At 51.6% G+C, this 19,650-nt stretch overlaps 2 protein-coding genes across 2 annotated transcripts; one reads left to right on the forward strand and one right to left on the reverse strand.

Moving 5' to 3' along the window:
* Window positions 1–1,663: 1,663 nt before the first annotated feature.
* LOC306815146 (lysyl oxidase homolog 1-like) lies at window positions 1,664–18,671 on the reverse strand (the record flags this gene model as incomplete). Its single annotated transcript, XM_079331772.1, has 7 exons — window positions 1,664–1,673; window positions 12,981–13,002; window positions 15,142–15,257; window positions 16,034–16,129; window positions 17,289–17,445; window positions 17,944–18,081; window positions 18,550–18,671. Coding segments are annotated over 6 exons (636 nt in total), but the record flags the coding sequence as incomplete, so codon positions are not given.
* On the forward strand, window positions 4,312–11,284 carry ZP3 (zona pellucida glycoprotein 3). Its single transcript, XM_079331771.1, has 9 exons — window positions 4,312–4,945; window positions 6,308–6,426; window positions 7,655–7,758; window positions 8,327–8,504; window positions 9,900–10,020; window positions 10,102–10,193; window positions 10,468–10,589; window positions 10,932–11,015; window positions 11,100–11,284. The coding sequence occupies exons 1-9, from the start codon at window positions 4,592–4,594 to the stop codon at window positions 11,207–11,209; spliced, it is 1,284 nt and encodes a 427-aa protein (XP_079187897.1). The 5' UTR covers window positions 4,312–4,591; the 3' UTR covers window positions 11,210–11,284.
* Window positions 18,672–19,650: the final 979 nt, after the last annotated feature.

Raw genomic sequence — 19,650 nt, forward strand, 5'->3', positions numbered from 1 at the left:
GAGATAGAACAAGATTTAGGGACAGGCATGGGATTTGGGGACAAGACAAGATTTGGGGACAGGGATGAAGTTTGGGAATGGGATAATATTTGGGGACACAACATGATTTGGGGGCAGGGATGGGATTTGGGGACAGGGACAAGGGTTGGGAATGGGATACGATTGAGGGAAAGGAGATTTGGGGACACGATGGGATCTGGGGACAGGATAAGATTTGGAAAGAGGATCGGATTTGGGACAGGAGGAGGCTTTGAGACAATATTTGGGGTCGAGGATGAAATTTGGAGACATTATGAGATTTAGGGTCAGGGATGAGATTCGGGGTCAGGATGAGATTTGGGGACAGGGATGAGATTTAGGGACAGGTTTGGATTTGAAACCAGAATGGGATTTGGGGCCAAGATAAAGTTTGGGAGTGGGATAAAACCTGGGGACAGGATGGGATTTGGGAACAGGAAGAGATTCGGGGACAGAATTGTATTTAGGGACAGATTTGGATTTGGGGACAGGACGAGGTTTAGGGATGGGAGATTTGGGGACAGGATTTGGAATTTGGGGACAGGATGAGATTTGGGGATGGGATGATATTTGGGCCAGGATTTGGGATTTGGGATCACCCCAGGCTGGATTTCCCAGGAATTGCCACTCCCCTGTCTCTGGAAAAAGTGGGAAAATTGGATTTTCCTCTAGAAAAATTCTGGGAATTTCCATGCTGCTCCAGCCACTTCTAGGGGAAAATTGGGATTTGGGGCTGGAGCAGCTGCTCCGGGTGGAAATTAATAAATTAATGAATGAATAAAAATATTAAATAAACAATTTTTAATTAATTAACTGGCTAATCAATGACTTCATTTATTTATTTATTCCTGGGAGAATCTTGGTGCTGTTTCCTGGAGAAATTCCTATTGGAAAAAAAAAAGAAAAAAAAGTGAGGAATTCCATTCCCATGAAATCCAGAGTGGGAAATCCTGGAAATCCTGTTTTCCATCCCTGAGATCCCAAAAATTTCCTGGGAATTTCCAGGAAATTCCAGGATATCCCAGAAAATCCATCCCAAAGGAATTTGTGTTTTTTCACTGGGCTTGGAGAGGGAATTCCCAAGGATTTGGAGAAGCTGGAGAGGAAATCCCAGGACTGGGAAAACTGGGAATGTTGGGATGGCAAAATCCCAGAGTTTTCCCCGAATTATTGACACTTGGAAAGGGGGACAAGCTCAGAATTCCCAATGGGAATGGGAAAATTGGGATCAACCCTTTTCCAGCTGTATTCCCATGAGGAAAATTCCAGGAAAAGGAAGAAATTTGGGATCCTGGATCAGGCTGGAAGCACTTCCCGATTTTTTCTGGGAATTCCACATCCAGAGGAGTCCCAGAAAACCCTCTGGAATCAGATTTTTCCCCCTTCAGTTGGAATTTTTCCCCCTGGAAAACGTCAGGGAAAAGGGAAAATCTCTTCCCAAACTCCCATTTTTCCATGGATTTGCTCCGTGCTGGAAAATCTGGGAATGGGATCAAATTTGGGGCCGTTTTTTCTGGGAAAAAAATTCCAGCTGGGGATGAGAGAGAGGAGGGAATTCCAACCCCAGAATTCTGTTCCTTGCTCCAAGGATTGTTTGGAATTTTTGGATCCCACCAGGATAAACAATCCTTGGAATTCCTGGGCTTGAAATTCCTTCCCCTGCTCCCAAAAGTGGCTCAAAATTTCTTTTTTTCCCCTGCTTTTTCTTCCTCTCTCTTTTTTTTTTTTTTTTTTTTTTTTTAATTTTTTTTTTTAATTTTTTTTTTTTTTTCCCACTCCCATCCCCAAATCCTGGGATTCTGTGGGTCTGGGAATTCTGGAGGAAAAATTTCAGGGTTTTTTATGGATTTTGGGATTCTTGGAAAAGAGACCCTTGGGAAGAGCTGGGTCTCTTGAATTTGGAATTCCTGGCCGTGGAAAACTGGGAATTCCACGGACTGGGCTGGAAATCCTGGAATAAACTCACCTGGATTCCTGGGGATGAGATTCCAAGGGGGATTTGAGGTGATCAAAATCCTTGAATTTGGGAAAGAATTCCTGAATCCCTTCCCAGGCCCTAAATCCTCATTAATTCCTTCCCCATCCAGTTTTTTTTTGGGATCATCTCGTGTTTTTTTCTGGGATTCAGAAGGATTTTGAATAAAAAAACTTAGGAAAAGCCCAAATCCCAACGGTGGAGCGAGGGAAAACCTCTGGAAAATTTGCTCCCAAAAAAAATCTGGGATGAGGAAAAACACCTGGAATTCATCCCATCCTAACAGCTCCCAGAATTCCCGGGATTGAAACTCGGTTTTTAGGGAAAATGGGAAAAAAAAAAAAAAAAAAAAAAGATTTGGTTCTTTCCCAGCTCCCTGGGAATTCCCGGGCTGTGCTACTCCCAAAAATTTCTGCTCCCGCTTTTTCCCGGGAGAGCAGAAATCCCCTTTTCCCTTCGGAAACCACCGCCCCCTCTCCCATTCCCAGAAATTTTCCCTCTGGAATTCACCCCCTCCCCCCATGGGATCCATCCCGAGGGGTTTTTCCTGAAATCCCGAAGGAATCCCGGAGTTTCCTGGGATGGGGAGAAGCCTTGAATCCAAGGATTCTCCTCCCCACCCCCTCCTCGGCCGCGGAATTCCCGATATCTCCCTGACGCAGGAGCTCTCAGCCTCTGGAATTCCGGGAATTTCCACTCGGCCAGCGCCGCTTCCAAGGTATTTTAAACACAAGGAGAAAAAAAAAAAAAAAAAATCCCTGGATTCAGGGATTTTGGGATGAGCGGAAACCCCCTGGAAGCGGCGGAGGGGTTGGGGCTGATCCATAAAATTTTTGGGAATTTTCATTCAGTGCCAACTCCAAATTCCTTTGGGATAGACGCCCCCAAAGTTTTCCGTTCCTTTGGTTTAGCCGAAATTTTTCAGCTGGAAAAAAATCCCAAATCCGAGGGGATTTTTCCAGGTTTTCCAGGGGTACCCTAAAAATCGGGATTTTGGGATTTGGGAAAAACCGAGCCGATGGAAAAGTGAGGCGGGAGTGAGGAGGAACAGAAATTCCATTTAAAAAAAAATGATAGGGATAACAAAGGTCATTAAATAACCACACAAAAATGAGGAAAAACTGGGAATGAGCCTGGAAAATCCGTGGGATTTATTCCTAAAGAGCTTTCCATGTTTTCCCCAGCCCATTTTTCCTTGAATCCAACGGAATGGGAAGAGCTGGGAGGGAGAAAAATGCTGAAATTTGGTTCTCAGGGCTGGAATTTGGGGGGTCTCGGTCATTCCCGACCATCCAAACCCAAATCCTACATTTTTATCTTTTTGTTTTGGGAAACAACGCCTCGGGGTTGATCCCTGGAATTCGGGATCCCGGAAAAAGCAGAGTCTGGGATGAGGATTTTTGGGAAGAGGGGAGGGGGAACACAGGTTGGATTCCGAAAAAAACCCGGAATATCCTCATCCACACAGGTTTGGATCACCGGGAATGCTGGAGACTCCAAAATTCCAGTCTCGGAGCGAGGTCGGAGCCGAAATTCCTTCTTTTTCTTTGGGATAAACCCCATCCTCCCCCACCCAAATCCCCATCCAAGGAGGAAACAGAGCTCCGGGAGCGCCGGGATTATCCCTGGAATTCGGGAAAACGAAGGAATTTTGGCTCCCACCTCGCTCCGGAGCTGGAATTTTGGGGTCTCCGGCATTCCCGATGATCCAAACCCAAATCCCATCTTTTTTTGTGGGGGATAGAACATGGCTCTTCCCCTCCCCCCGCCAAAATCCTGTTCCAAAACTCCGCTTTCCCCCGGGATCCCGAATTCCCGCACCCTCGGAGCGCTGCTTCCCCCTCGTTCTACTCCCCCCCAAAAAAGGGATTTGGGTTTGGATCATCGGGAATTATCGAGACTCCTCCGCTGTTGCTGTCACCCCCAAATTCCAGCCAAAATTCCTTCCTTTTTTTGGGGTGATACCTGGTGGAAACAGCGCTCCGGGAGTGCCGGGATGTCTCCTGGAATTCGAGATTTCGGGGAAAAGCGGAGTTTGGGATGAGGATTTGGGGAGGGGAAGCCACGTTCTATCAAAAAAAAAAAAAAAAAAAAAAAAGGTTTTGATCTGACCTCCTTCCCAGGGCTGGAATTCGGGGGGGGTCTCCGTCATTCCCGATGATCCAACTCCCTCTGGATGCGCAAATTCCGTTTTTGGGGGGGATAGAACGTGACTTGCCCCCCGCCCTCCTTCCCAAAAATCCTCATCCAAGGGGCAAACAGCGCTGCGGGGGTGACGGGGTTATCCCTGGAATTCGGGATCCCGGGGGAAAAGCGGAGCCTTGGATCGCCCCCTTATCAGCGCGGAGCCCAAACAATTCCCTCCATCCGCGGCTCCGCGGCTCCGGGAGCGATAAACAATTCCCAAAAATCAGCCGGGACCGCTCATCCCGATCCCTGGCACCCCGGAAATGACGGGGGCGAGCTCAGGGGCGCCCTTGGAATTCCAGGGGTGGGGAGGGGAGTGGGGAGAGGGGGTGGGGGGTAATTCCAACCGGGATATAAACCCGGGATGATCCGCCGCGCTTCCCATGCTGGGAATCGCAGGGATTTTCCGGGATGCGCTCCCAAATCCGCCTCCTCCTGGCGCTGCTCTGCGCGGCCCCGGCGGTTTCTGCTCCTCCTCCCTGGGAGCCGGCACGCAGCGATCCCAATCCCTGGCTGTGGGGCGATGATTCCCATCCCCGATCCCATTCCCGATCCCATTCCCGGTCCCACATTCCCGTGGAAGTGCAGTGCCAGGAGGCGCAGCTGGTGGTGATCGTGCACCGGGATTTATTCGGGAACGGGCGCTTGGTCAGCGCGGCCGAGCTCAGCCTGGGTCCCGCCGCCTGCAAACATTCCCGCCTGGATCCATCCCAAAAAACCGTCACCTTCAGCGCCGGCCTGCACGAGTGCGGCAGCACCGTCCAGGTGAGTCCTGCCTCTGATCCAGGTGTTCCCACCGGGATTCCCACCGGGAGCGGCTCCCGGGGCTCCCCGGATCCCAGATTTAAGGGAGATTCAGGTGAGTCGTTGTCCCGATCCCGTAATTCTCACCTGGAGCGGCTCCCACGGTGCCGGGAGAGATCCAGGTGAGTCCTGACCTGAGCCCGGAATTCCCACCTGGAGAGGTTCCCGGGTCCGTGCAAACCTCAGGGTTTAAGGGAGGTCCAGGTGAATTCCACCCAGATCCCGGGATTCCCACCTGGAGCGGCTCTCTGGGCAGCGCGCATCCCGGATTTAAGAGAGATCCAGGTGAGTCCCATCCTTATTCCAAGATTCCGACCCCATCCCGGGATTCCTATCTGGAGCAGCTCCCGGCTCCGCACAAAATCCCAGATTTAAGGGATATCCAGGTGAGTGGTTGTCCCGATCCCCCAATTCCCACCGGAATTCCCACCTGGAGCGGCTCCCACGATGCCGGGAGAGATCCAGGTGAGTCCTGACCCGATCCCGGGATTCCACTCCTATCCCGCAATTCCCACCCGGAGCGGCTCCCGGCTCCGCGCAGACCCCAGGTTTTTAGGGAGATCCAGGTGAGTCCCGTTCCGATTCCTGGATTCCACCCCTGAGATACTCCAGGAGATCCCGGGGTGTCGGGGACATCCAGGTGTGTCCTGATCCGATCCCGGGATTCCGTTCCTATCCCGGAATTCCCATCTGGAGCGGCTCCTGGCTTCATGCAAACTCCAGATTTAAAGGAGATCCAGGTGGGTCCCGTTCCGATCCCGGGATTACCACCGGGAATTCCCCCGGAGCGGCTCCCGGGCAGAGTCTATTCCCGGTTTTCCGGGGATCCACGGGCTGGATCCAGGATCATTCCAGGGGAAGGAGGAGCCAGGATTTCCTGGGAACCGGAGCTGGCTTCCCGCAGCTTTTCTCCCGTTCCAAACTGGAGCGGTTTCCCCGCAGCTTTTCCCATTTCTCTGGGAAAACTCCCTTTCCCTCGGGTTTAATTCAACTCTTTGAAAACGGAGGTTTTCCATCCCCTTTTCCATCCCCATCCCCCTTTTCCCATCCCCCTTTCCCCTTCCCTTTCCCCCCCCTTCTTTTCCACCCTTTCCCCCATCCTCTTTTCCATCCCTTTCCCCCCATTTCCATGGATTCCCCCAGCATTCCCAGTCAGTGGTGCTGGGATGAGGGGTCCACCTCCTCTGGAATCTCCCATGGAGTTCCCCATTTTCACTCCCAGATCACCCCAAATCCCTGATTTCTTTAAATTCCTACTCACCCTGATGATATCCCTGAACTGGGGACCCCCTTTCCCATTTTCATTCCCGATTTTGATCCCAGGTGACCCCGGATTCCCTGATTTACCGGACTCTGCTGAGCTATGATCCCAGCCCCGGCAGCAATCCCGCCATCATGCGCAGCAACCCGGCCGTGATTCCCATCGAGTGCCACTACCCAAGGTTTCCCCACATTCCCAGCATTCCCAGGAATCCCATTCCCATACTGGGATACCCATTCTCAGTGTCCTCATTTCTGTCCTGGAGTCCCAGTGCCCTCAGGATCCCATCCTACATTCCTGGCATTCCCATTCCCATCCTGGGATCCCATGCCACATTCCTGGGATTTCCATTCCTATCCAGTGTCCCAGTGTCCTCCTTCCCAATCCCAGTGTCCCCATTCCCATCCTAATCTCCCATTCCCATTCCCAGTGACTCCATTCCCAGTGTCCCATTCCCAGTGTCCCATTCTCACTCCCAATGATGCATTCCCATTCCCGGTGTCCCCATTCCCAGTGTCCCATTCCCATCCCAGTGTCTCCATTCCATTCCCACTCCAGTTTCTCTTTCCATATCCCATTCCCAGTGTTCCCATTCCAGTGTCCCCATTCCCATTCTAGTGTCTCCATTCTCAGTGTCCCCATTCCCATTCCCAGTGTCCCATTCCCAGTGTCTCCATTCCACTCCGACCCCAGTTTCTCTTCCCATATCCCATTCTCAGTGTTTCCATTCCCGTGTCCCATTCCCAACATGTGTCCCCATTCCTAGTGTTCCCCATCCCAGTGTCCCATCCCATTCCCAGTGTCCCTGTTCCCAGTGTTCCTGTTCCTGTGTCCCATTCCCATCCAGTGTTTCCATTCCCAGTGTCCCCCTTTCCATTCCCACTGTCCCATCCCATGCCCCCATTCCCAGTGTCCCAGTGTCCCCATTCCCATTCCCAGTGTCCCCATTCCCATCCCAGTGTCCCCGCTCCCAATGTCCCCATTCCCAGTGTCCCCATTCCCAGTGTCCCCGTTCCATCGTCCCTATTCCCAGTGTCCCATTCCCATTCCTGGTGTCCCCATTCCATTGTCCCCATTCCCGGTGTCCCCATTCCCATTCCCAGTGTCCCCATTCCCATCCCATTGTCCCCATTCCCGGTGTCCCCATTCCCAGTGTCCCCATTCCAGTGTCCCCATTCCCATCCCAGTGTCCCCGCTCCCAGTGTCCCATTACCTTCCCAGTGTCCTAATTCCCATCCCAGTGTCCCCACTCCCAGTGTCCCATTCCCATTCACAGTGTCCCTATTCCCAGTGTCCCATTCCCATTCCCAGTGTCCCCATTCCCAGTGTCCCCATTCCATTGTCCCCATTCCCATTCCCAGTGTCCCATTCCCACTCCCAGTGTCCCATTCCCAGTGTCCCTTTTCCAGGCGGGATAACGTCACCAGCGGCTCCATCCGTCCCACCTGGTCTCCCTTCAACTCAGCGCTGGCGTCCGAGGAGAAGCTCCTGTTCTCCCTGCGCCTCATGAACGGTGTGGGACCGGGATTGCCCACCCCCTTCCCCCCTTTACCCCCTTCCTCCCTTTTGGGGTCGCTTTGGGATGATCCTGTTGGGTTTTCCAGAGGATTGGAGCTTCGAGAGGACCTTTTTGGGGTTCCCCCTTTTCCCCATTTTTCCCTTTGTCCCATTTCTCAATCTCCTTTTCCCCCTTTTCTCCCTTTTCCATCCCCTTTTCCTCCCTTTCTGCCTTTTGTGATCCCTGGGGATGATCTCATTGGATTTTCCAGAGTACTGGAGGTCTGAGCGGGATTTCTGTGATTCTCCCTTTTCCATTCCCTTTCCCATCCCTTTCCACCTTTTGGGGTTGCTTTGGGAGTGATCCCATTGGATTTTCCAGAGGATTGGAGCTCCAAGCAGGGTTTCTCAGAGTTCCCCTGTTCCCATTCCCCTTTTCCCATTCTCCTTTCGCATTCCCTTTCCCCATCCCTTTCCCCCTTTTGGGATCACTTTGGGGTCGATCCCATTGGGTTTTCCAGAGGACTGAAGCTCTGAGCAGGATTTCTTGGGATTTTCCCTTTCCCATCCTTTGGGTTTTGCAGAGGACTGGAGCTCGGAGCGGGATCTCTCGGGGCTCCGCCTGGGGGACGTGCTGAACATCCAGGCTGAGGTTGGCTCCCACAGCCACGTCCCCCTGCGGCTCTTCGTGGACTCCTGCGTGGCCACCCTGGGTCCCGGCGCCGGCAGCGAGCCCCACTACGCCATCATCGACTTCAACGGGTGCGCTGGGGACACCTGGGGACATTTGGAGACAGTTTGGGGACATTTGGGGATGTCTGGGGACAGTTTGGGGGCACTTGGTGGTCAGGGAGAGGGTGGCACCTCATCCTGCCCCACTACACCATCATTGACTTCAACCGGTGTGCTGGGGATGTTTGGGGATGTTTGGGGACATTTGGGATCATTTGGGGACAGTTTGGGATCTGGGACAGGGTCAGGAGGTGGTGGCACCTCATCCCACCCCACTGCTCCATCATTGACTCCAATGGGTGTGTTGGGGACCTTTGGGGACATTTGGGGTCTAGGACAGGATCAGGAGGTGGTGACACTCTACCCCACCCCATTGCTCCATCATGGACTTCATTGGGTGAGTTTGGGGAGGTTTTGGGACATTTGGGGACACTTGGGGACAGTTTGGGGGTCAGGGGGAAGGTAGCACCTCACCCCAACCCATTGCTCCAGCATTAACTCCAATGGGTGTGTTGGGGACATCTGGGGATATTTGGGGTCTAGGACAGGATCAGGAGGTGGTGACACTCCACCCCACCCCATTGATCCATCATTGACTTCATCGGGTGAGTTTGGGAAGGTTTTGGGACATTTGGGGACATTTGGGGACAGTTTGGGGTTCAGGGGGAAGGTGGCACCTCACCCCACCCCACTGCTCCATCATTGACTCCAATGGGTGTGCTGGGGACCTTTGGGGATGTTTGGGGGTGTTTGGGGACATTTGGAGATGTCTGGGGACAGTCTGGGGGCTCTTGGGGGTCAGGGAGAAGGTGGTACCTCATCCTGCCCCACTATGCCATCATCGATGTCAGTGGGTGTGCTGGGGACATTTGGGGACAGTTTGGGGGTCAGGGGGAAGGTGGCACCTCACCCCACCCCTCTGCTCCATCATTGACTCCAATGGGTGTGCTGGGGACAGTCTGGGGACAGTCTGGGGACATTTGGGGACATTTGGGGGCATTTTGGGGTGAGTGACAGGGTCAAGGGGTGGTGACACTCCACCCCACTCCATTGCTCCATCATTGACTTCAACAGGTGAGTTTGAGGAGGTTTGGGGACATTTGGGGACACTTGGGACACTTCGGGGTTTGGGACACAGCCGGGGGTGGTGACACCTTATCCTTTCTGATTGCTCCATCATCGACCTCAATGGGTGAGCTGGGGGTATTTGGGGACATTTGGGGCCTGGGACATGGTGGTGACACCTCACCACACCCAACTGCTCCATCATTGATGTCCACAGGTGAACTGGGGACATTTTGGGGACATTTGGGGATCTGAGACCCACCCAGGTGGTGCTGAGCCCTCATCACCTTCCTGGGTGACCTGGGGACCCTTGGGGACACCGCGGTGCCAGCCGGGGCTGTGACCCTGCTGTCCCCACAGCTGCCTGGTGGACGGGCGCTCCGATGCCACCAGCTCGGCCTTTGTCACCCCCCGTCCCCGGCAGGACGTGCTGCGCTTCCAGATCGACGCCTTCCGCTTTGCCGGCGACCCGCGCAGCCTGGTAACCCTGGGGACACCCCGGGGACACCCCGGGGACACCACCCCCGCCCGCGGTGGCCCCAGCAGTGTCCCCTCCCCGCAGATCTACATCACGTGTCACCTGAAGGTGACACCGGCCGAGCAGAGCCCGGACGCGCTGAACAAGGCGTGTTCCTTCAGCAAGGCGCGCAACGCGTGAGTGACACCGCGGGGACACGGCTGTCACCGCCCGCTGCCGGTGGCACCGCGGGGACACGGCTGCCACCGCCCCCTGCGGGTGGCACCGCGGGGACACGGCTGCCACCGCCCCGCGGCGGGTGGCACCGCGGGGACACGGCTGCCACCGCCCGCTGCCGGTGGCACTGCGGGGACACGGCTGTCACCGCCCCACTGCGGGTGACACCTGGTGATGAGTGTCACCTCCCTGCCCTGGGTGTCACCAGGTGACCGGTGTCCCCTCCCGTCACAGCTGGGCGCCCGTGGAGGGGACAAGGGACATCTGCAGCTGCTGCGAGCTGGGCAACTGCGGCCGTGCCCGGAGCCAGCGGCCACCAGAGCCCTGGAACGGCCACCGCTACCGGCGACACGACGGTGAGGGGACGGGGACAGGGGGACACGGGGACAGTGGGGACAGGGGGACACGGGGATAGGAGGCACAGGGGGACACTGGGACAGGGGTACAGGGGGATGCGGGGACAGGGGGACGTGGGGATGCGGGGACAGGGGGACATGGGGACACAGGGACAATGGGACATGGGGACACAGGGACAATGGGAGAGGGGGACATGGGGACACGGGGACAGGGTGACACTGGGGACAGTGAGACAGAGGTGATCCCTTCCTGTCCCCTCCTTGTCCCTCCTTGTCCATCACTGTCCCCTCCCTGTCCCTCCTTGTCTCTCACTGTCCCTCCCTGTCCCCTGCTGTCCCCAGGTGCCACCTCTGAAGCCGACATTGTCATCGGGCCAGTGCTGCTCTCCAGTGACCCTCAGGGCCAGCGTCCCCAGAGCCGCCAGGGTGAGTCCCCTGGGGTGACACTTGTGACACTGGTGACACTGGTGACAATCCCGCTCACCTCTGTCACCTGCTGTCCCTCTGCAGGCACGGTGACACCGCTGGGTGTGGGGACAGTGCTGGCCGGTGCCGTGGCCGTTGTGGCGCTGGCCGGAGCCGCGCTGGCCCTCGGCCTGAGGCGCCGGAATTCCCAATGAACACGGAAAGATCCACGGGATTCCCAAGAGATCCCACAGGATTAATGGGATTCTCAATAGATCCCAGGAAGATCAGTGGGATTCCCAATAGATCCCAGGAAGACACCAGGATTCCCAATAGATTCCAGAAAGATCCATGGGATTCCCAACATATCCCAGGAAGATCAACAGGATTCCCAATAGATCCCAGAAAGAACAGTGGGATTGCCAATAGATCCCACAAGGATCAATGGGATTCCCAGTAGATCCCAGAAAGATCAATAGGATTCCCAGCAGATCCCGGAAAGATCAATGGGATTCCCAATATATCCCGGAAGAATCAATGGGATTCCCAATAAATCCCACAAGGATCAACAGGATTCCAAATAGATCCCAGAAATATTAATGGGATTCCCAATAGGTCCCACAAGGATCAATGGGATTCCTAATGGATCCCAGAAAGAGCAACAGAATTCCCAAGAAATCCTGGAAAGATCAATGGGATTCCCAATAGATCCCACAAGGACCAATGGGATTCCCAATAGATCCCACAAGGATCAATGGGGTTCCCAATAGATCCTAGAAAGATCAATAGCATTCCCAATAAGTCCTAGAAAGATCAACGAGATTCCCAATAAATCCTGGAAAGATCAATGGGATTCCCAACAGATCCTGGAAAGATCCACGGGGTTCTCAATAAATCCTGGAAGGACAAACGGTGTCTGAAGTGTCACTCTGGGAGCAAATCCCAGGAATTGAGTGGGGAGGGTGACCAGTCCTGTCCCAGTGTCCCCATCACAGTGTCCCCATTGCCATCACAGTGTCCCATTCCCAGTGTCCCATTCCCAACAAGTGTCCCCATTCCCAGTGTCCCCATTCACACCCCAGTGTCCCATTCCCACTGTCCCCTTTCACAGTGTCCCATTCCCATTCCCAATGTCCCCATTCCCACTGTGCTCATTCCCACTGTCCCCATTTCCGTCCCCATCCCGATGTCCCCATTCCATTTCCAGTTTCCCCAGTCCCAATGTCCCCATTCACACCCCGGTGTCCCCATTCCCAGTGTCCCCATTCCCATTCCCATCACAATATCCCCATTCCCACTGTACCCGTTTAGTGTCCCATTCCCATTCCAGTGTCCCCATTCCAGAGTCCCCATCCCCAATGTCCCCATTCCCAGTGTCCCCAGTCCCAGTGTTCCCATTCCCATTCCAATATCCCCAATCCCAATGTCCCCATTCCCACTGTCCCCATTCTCATCCCGATGTCCCAACTCCATTTCCAGTCTCCACATTCCCAGTGTCCCCATTCCCATTCCCAGTGTCCCCATTCCCAGTGTCCCCATTCCCATTCCCAGTGCCCCCATCCCATTCCCAGTGTCCCCATTCCCCTTGTCCCCATTCCCGACCCCATTCCCACCCCCAAAATTCCCAAATCCCACCTTCTGCTCTCTCCATGTTTAGAAAAGTCGAGAAACCAGAAAAATTCCCTAAAAACTTAATGGGATTTCCCTCTCAAAATTTCCAGATCTATTTCTTTCCCCCCACCTTGGGGACATTCCCAAAAATTCCCAAATATTTTAAGGATCACGAGGATTTTACAGAGAATTGGAGTGGTCCCTGTTTTTATTCCAGTTCATATTCCCTGGGGAAATGGGGAAAAACTGGGGATAATGGGAAAATTTGGGTTAAAAAAAGATCTCAATGAGTCCTCATGGTTTCCCCGCTTTTTATTGGGAAAAGGGGGAATTTTGGGAATGTGGAGGAACCACCTGGGGAAATTCCTGGGAAAGGGGATTCGGCTGCCATCAGGATCTGCAGAGAAAAAATGGGAGAATTCCAGAAAATCCCATAGGAAAGATGCAAAATTCCCAACCCCAAATGGCCAAATCCCAGAAAATTCCATGGAAAATGAGGAAAATCCCAAATCCCAATTTTTTTTCCTGAACTCCTCAGCTTGGAAAAGCTGGGAAAAAAGGTGGGGATAAGAGTGGGGAAAAGCAGGAGAAAAGAGAAAAAAAAATGGGAAGAAAGGGAGGAAAAAGTGGGAGAAAAGAAAAAAAAACCCAATAGAAAAGGCAGGGAAAAAATGGGAAAAATGGGAAAGAAGTTTAAAAAATGGGGAAAAAAAGGTGAGGGGAAAGCAGAAAAAAAAAAAAACAGGAAAAAATGGGGGGAAAGGGAAAAAAGCAGTGGGGAAAAAGCAGGAAAATTTGGTGGGAAAAAAGTGGGAAAAGAGCAGGAAAAAAGTGGGAAAAATGAAAAAAAAAGCAATAAAATTAAGGGGAAATGAGGGAAAAAGCAAGAAAAAAAGGTGAAAGAATAGGAAAATGTGGGGCAAAAGGAAAAAAGTGGGGAAAAAACTACAGGGAAATTTGGGGAAAAAAGTGGGAAAAATAAGGAGGAAAATTTGGGAAAAAATGAGAAAAAACCCAGGAAAATGGGAATAGAGCAGCGGAAAGGGAAAAAGGGAATAAAACCAAAAAAAGTGGGGCAAATGTGGAAAAAGCAGGAAAATTTAGGAAATAATTGGGGAAAAAGCAGGAAAAAGTGGGGAAAATGTAAAAAAAAAGGCAGGAAAAATAGGGAAAAAGTGGGAAAAAGCAGGAAAAAGAAAAAAATGGGGGAAAAGGAAAAAAAAAAACGGGAAAATTAAGATAAAAGGGCAGGAAAAAGGAAAAAAGTGGGGAAAAGCAGGAAAATAGTGGGAAAATGTGAGGAAAAAAGAAAAAAAAAGTGGGAAAAATGTGGAAAAAAGCAGGAAAAATTAGAATAAAAGTGGGGGGAAAAGTGAGGAAAAAAAGGCAAAAAATGGGGAAAAAGGGAAAAAAAAAGCAGGAAAAATGAGGAAAAAAAGTAAGGAAAAAGTAGAAAAAAAGGTGAAAATTTGAAAGAAAAGTGGGGAAAAAGCAGGAGAAAAGTGGGAAAAACGTGAGGGAAAGAAAGGAAAAAAATGGGGAAAAAGGGAAAAAAAGCAGGTAAAATTAGGAAAAATGTGGGGAAAAGCAGGAGAAAAGTGGGGGGAAATGAAAAAAGGCAGGAAAAAGTAGGAAAAAAGTAGGAAAAAAGTGAGGAAAAACGGAAAAATGGGGAAAAAGACAAAAAAACCCAGGAAAAATGAGGAAAAAAGTAAGGAAAAAGCAGGAAAAAAAAAAAGTGAAAATTTGGAAGAAAAGTGGGAAAAAGCAGGAAAAAAAGTGAGTAAAAAAGGGAAAAAAAGCAGGAAAAAATGTGGGGGAAAATGTGAAAAAAGTGGGAAAAAGTGGGAAAAAACATGAGGAAAAACGGGGGGAAATGGGGAAAAAGGCAAAAGAAGTGGGAAAAATTAGGGAAAAAGTGGGAAAAATGTGAAAAAAAGCAGGAAAAAAAAGGAAAAAAGGTGGGGGAAAAGTGAGGAAAAAAGTGAGGAAAAAGGAAAAAAAAGGGGAAAAAGGCAAAAATAAAGCAGTAAAAGTGAGGAAAAAAGTGAGAAAAAGCAGGAAAATAGTGAGGAAAAAAAGAAAAAAACAGGAAAAAGGAGAAAAGTGGGGGAAAATTTGGGGAAAAAAGCATGAAAAATTAAGAAACAAGTGGGAAAAATCAGGAAAATAGTGGGGAAAAAAAACAGGAGAAAAGTGGGGAAAAGTGGCAAAAACATGAGGAAAAAAAGGGGGAAAATGGGGAAAAGGCAAAGAAATAGCAGGAAAAATTAGGAAAATGTATGGGAAAAGGAAAAAAGTAGGGGAAAACAGGAAAATAGTGAGGAAAAAAGGGAAAAAATGGGTAAAAAGGCAAAAATAACCAAAAAAAACCCCAGGAAAAATGAGGGGAAAAGTGGGAAAAAGCATAAAAAAAAAAAAAAAGGAAAAAAAGTGAAAAAAAGCAGAAAAAAAAGCTGGAACAAAAGGAAAAAAGTGGGAGAAGCAGGGTAAAGGGGCTGCATGCCGTTTTTGGGGATTTTGGGGAGTGGCTCACTGGGAAATGCGGCAGTTGGAGGCGGAGACAAAGCGGCCGGTGTAGTGGATGTGGCAGCGAACGACGTTGTTGGTGAAATCTGATTCCAGCACCAAATATTTGGGATTGACCTGGACCTGGGGATGCAGGAAAGTCAGGAAAGGGATAGGGAAAATGAGAGGGGGGAAAAAAATCCGGGGGGAGGGGAATGGGGGGATAGATGGGGAGTTAATGGGGAAAAGGGAAAATCAGGGGGAAGTAAAATATAAATTAAAAAAAAAAAAAAAAAAAAAAAAAGTGTGTGTGGGGGATGAAATCAGGAGAAAAAAATCGCAAAAATAAAAGGGGAAAATAAGAAGGGGAAATTCCAAAATGGGAAAAGGGAAAATTAGAGAAGGAAATCCTAAAAAGTAAAAGGGAAAATGAGGGAGGAAATCCCAAAACAAGGAAAAGGGAAAATCAGGGGAAATAAAAATAAAATTAAAAAAAAAAAAAAAAAAAAAAAAAAAGGAAGGGAGGGGAAATCAGGGGAAAAAATGCCAATAACAGAATGGAAAATCAGGGGGGAAATCCTAAAAAGTTGAAGGGGAAAATCAGGGGGAAAAATCCCAAAACAAGAAAAATAGTAGGGAAAAAAATCCCAAAAATATTCAGGAAAAGGGAAAATAAATAGGGGGGGAAAAATTCCCAAATTATCAAGGAAATGGGAAAATCAGGGAAAAACCCAAAACAGGGAAAAGCAAAGAGAAAAAAAATCCCCCAAAATCAGGAGGGAAATGGGAAAATCAGGGAGGAAATCCCAAAATCAAGCAGGAAAAAGGGGGAAAAAGCAGGAAAACCATCCCAGAAAAACATCCAAGGGAGGGAAAATCCCAAAATTTGGGTTTTTCAGCCCAAAATGTCCCCGGGGCACCTTGAGGATGTAATTGCCGGGAGGGACGTCGGTGATGTCGATCCACTGGCAGTCGATGTCGGCGTTGTAGGTGTCGTAACAGCCCGGGCTGAGACCCTGTGAAAATGGGGTGAAAAAGTGGGAAAATGGGAAAAAATGGGAATAAAAGGGGATAAAAGGGGAAAAAAAATGGGGTAAAAGGGGGAAAAAATGGGGAAAAACAGATAAAAAAAAGGGATTAAAAAAAGGGACAAATGGGTTCTCTTGGTGTTGGAACAACCCGGCTGAGATCCTGAGGAAAATGGGGTGAAAAAGTGGGAAAATGGGAAAAAATGGGGATAAAGGGGGGAAAATGGGTGGGAAAGGGGGAAAAATGGGGGGAAATGGACAAAAAATGGAGAAATAATGAGCCAAAGGGTTTCCTTGGTGTTGCAGCAGCCCGGGCTGAGATCCTGTGGGAAATGGGGTGAAAAAGTGGGAAAATGGGAAAAATGGGAATAAAAGGGGATAAGAGGGGGGGAAATGGGTGGAAAATGGGAGAAAATTACAAAAAGGGACAAAACATGAACCAAAAAGGGATAAAAAAGGGACAAAAGGGTCCCCGTGGTGTCGTAACAGCCCGGCATGAAACCCTGTGAAAATGGGGTGAAAAAGTGGGAAAATGGGAAAAATAGGGAAAAAATCGGGAAGAAGAGGAATAAAAGGGGGAAAATGGGGGGAAATGGAGAAAAAACCCACAAAAAAGGACAAAAAATGGACAAAAAAAAAAGAGGCAAATGGGTTTCCTTGGTGTAGCAACAGCCCGGGCTGAGAAAATGGGGGAAAAAAGGGACAAATGGGGAGAAAAAAGGAGGAAAAGGGACTAAAAAAGGATGGAAGTGGGAATAAAAAGGAGAAAAAAATATATATAAAAAAGGGGGGAAGAGAGAAAAAGTGACCAAAAGGGACAAAAAGTGACAATAAAGTGACAAAGGTGGTGTCACTTGGGTGTCACCTGGGTGTGGTCAGTGCAGGCACAGTGCCACAAATGGGGACAAAAGGGATAGAAAGTGACAAGAAGTGACAAGAGGGCACGGGAAAGGGACTGAAAGTGACCAAAAAGTGTCAGAAGTGACAAAGGCGGTGTCCCCACGGTGTCACCTGGGTGTGGTCAGTGAAAGCACAGTGCCACAAATGGGAACAAAAGGGACAGAAAGTGACAAAAGGGGACAGAACGGGACTGAAAGTGACCGAGGCAGTGGCAGAGGTGACAGAGGCGCTGTCCCCGTGGTGTCACCTGGGTGTGGGCGGTGCAGGCGTAGCGCTTGAGGTGGCCGAAGTCGCAGGTGGTGTCCTCGAGGCAGAAGCTGGCCTTGTGTCCCTCGGCCACCCGGCGGCCAGAGGTGACATCCAGCAGATCGTAGTGGCTGAACTCGGCCATGCTGTGGTAGTGCCTGGGGACACCGTGGGGACACGATGGTGGCACTTGGGGACACTTGGAGATAGTCGGGAACAGTCAGGGGACATTCAGGGGACACTCAGGACACTCAGAGGATACTCAGGGGACACTCAGGGGATGCTTGGGGGGACATTGAGGGGACAGCAGGGGACACTCAGGGGACACTTGGGACACTCAGGGGACACTCAAGGGACACTCAGGGGACACTATGAGGTCCCAAAGCAATGTCACCAAATGGGGAAATGCCACCGAAACACCACAAGGAGCTGGCAGCAGAGGGAGGGGACAGCTGGGAACATTTTGGGACTCTCACCAGTGGCAGCTGTGCCACTGCCACCAACATGGTGGCTTCGGGGACAAAGAACCCAAGGAAAGTGACACCAACCCCAAAGAAAGCCCAAAGAAACGTCACCAAATGGGGAAATGCCACCGAAACGCCACAAGGGGCTGGCAGCAGAGGGAGGGGACGGCTGGGGACACTGGGGACACTCACTGGTGGCAGCTGTGCCACTGCCAGCTGTGGCGGGGCTGGCTGGGCAGGAAGTCGGCCGTGCCCTGGTTCTTGACGCGCTGCGGGAAGCGCAGCAGCACCCGGACATCATAGTCGGTGGATTCGGCAGAGTAGGCGGTGCTGGGGACAGGGGGACAGTGGGACAGAGGGACAGTAGCACAGTGGGACAATGGAATTTCCTCCCCAGTGGAGCAGAGGAACCATTGGGGCTTTGTTTGGCTGCTCCCGGTGCCTTTCCCATTTTCCTTTTCCATTTCCCATTCCCCATTTCCCCTTTTCCATTTTCCATTTCCCTTTTCCATTGTCCATTTTCCATTTATCTTTTTTCCCCCCTTCCCTTTTGCCCTCCTTTCTCCCTTTTTATTTCCCCCTTTTCCCCCTCTTCCCCTCCCTTTTCTACTTCATTTTCCCTTTTTCCCATTTCCCCATCCCCATTAACCCCCTCTCTCCCATCCCCATTGATCCCCTCTCTCCCAACCCCATTAACCCCCTCTCTCCCATCCCCATTAATCCCCTCTCTCCCATCCCCATTAACCCCCTCTCTCCCATTCCCATTGATCCCATATTTCCCATTCCCAGGACTCTCACCTGGCCAGGCACTTCTCCTCGGCGGCGCAGCGCAGCGAGTACAGGTGAGCTCTCTGCACGTAGGTGGAGGCCTGGACATAGTTGGGATCCGGGACCAGATCTGGGAGACCTGGAAAATGGGGACATCATTGGGGACAGGGATTGGGGACATCCCCTGGGGACACAGCTTATGGAGCCTGGACATGGCTGGGATTCAGGATCAGATCCGGGAGATCTGTCGGGAAAACGGGGACAGGAGTTGGGGACAGCCAGGATCAGATCTGGGGGACCTGCCAGGAAAATGGGGACGTCCCTGAGCACAGGGACAGACCCTGGGGACAAGGATTGGGGGAACAGACATCCCCTGGGGTTGGGGACATAGCTCCGGGAGGATTGGACACATTTGGGATCTGGGAGTGAACAGGGGGACATCCCTGGGGACAGGGACTGGGGACACAGGATCCAGGACCAAGCATAGGGACATCCCTGGGAACAGAGATTGGGGACATGGGATCTGGGAATGGGCACGGGGCCATCCCTGGGGACAGGGATCGGCCGGGGCTGGGGTTCCTCCTCCCGCCAGCCCGGCAGGGAAGTCCCGGGTCCCAGCCCCGCCAGGTTTTTCCAATTTCCAGCTGGAAAACCCGCGCTCTCCTCCCTCCCTCCTGCCCGCGGCCCCTCTGGCACATCCCGCGCCTCCATTTCCCGCTCCGGCCGCTGCCCTGGAAGCCATTCCCAGCCCCGGGGACACGCGGGGACAACCGGGGACACCCCCTGGAACAGCAGGATCCCGACTCCCCGCCCTAGTCCCCGTTTTTCACCCCAAAACGGGGGGACAGCGGCGTTATCCAGCCTTTATCCCTCCTTTCTGAAATTCCAGACAATTCCCCGGGATTGGGCAGAGGGATGCAGGGGCGGGCGGGGCTGCCTCGGTTTTCCGAATTTATGGAACCCAGCTGGAGCTGGAATTCTGCTCCTTTCCCAAAGGTTCCTCCAGCACCTGGGATTGTCCTGGAATCAGCGCCTCGGGAAGGATCGGGATGGGGGATGCTCACCAGGCGCTCCGTGCCTCAGTTTCCCTTCTCCCTGTCCCATCCCCACCTCATCTCCATCCCTTTCCCA

This window comes from Erithacus rubecula (assembly GCF_903797595.1).
Source record: "Erithacus rubecula genome assembly, contig: scaffold_1024_arrow_ctg1, whole genome shotgun sequence".
In the NCBI taxonomy this organism is placed as follows: domain Eukaryota; kingdom Metazoa; phylum Chordata; class Aves; order Passeriformes; family Muscicapidae; genus Erithacus; species Erithacus rubecula.

Coding starts and splice junctions, on each gene's coding strand:
- ZP3 (XM_079331771.1), top strand. CDS start 4,592: ATGCGCTCCCAAATCCGCCTCCTCCTGGCGCTGCTCTGCGCGGCCCCG. Junction 4,946..6,307: donor AGTGCGGCAGCACCGTCCAG/GTGAGTCCTGCC, acceptor TTTTGATCCCAG/GTGACCCCGGATTCCCTGAT. Junction 7,759..8,326: donor CTCCCTGCGCCTCATGAACG/GTGTGGGACCGG, acceptor TGGGTTTTGCAG/AGGACTGGAGCTCGGAGCGG.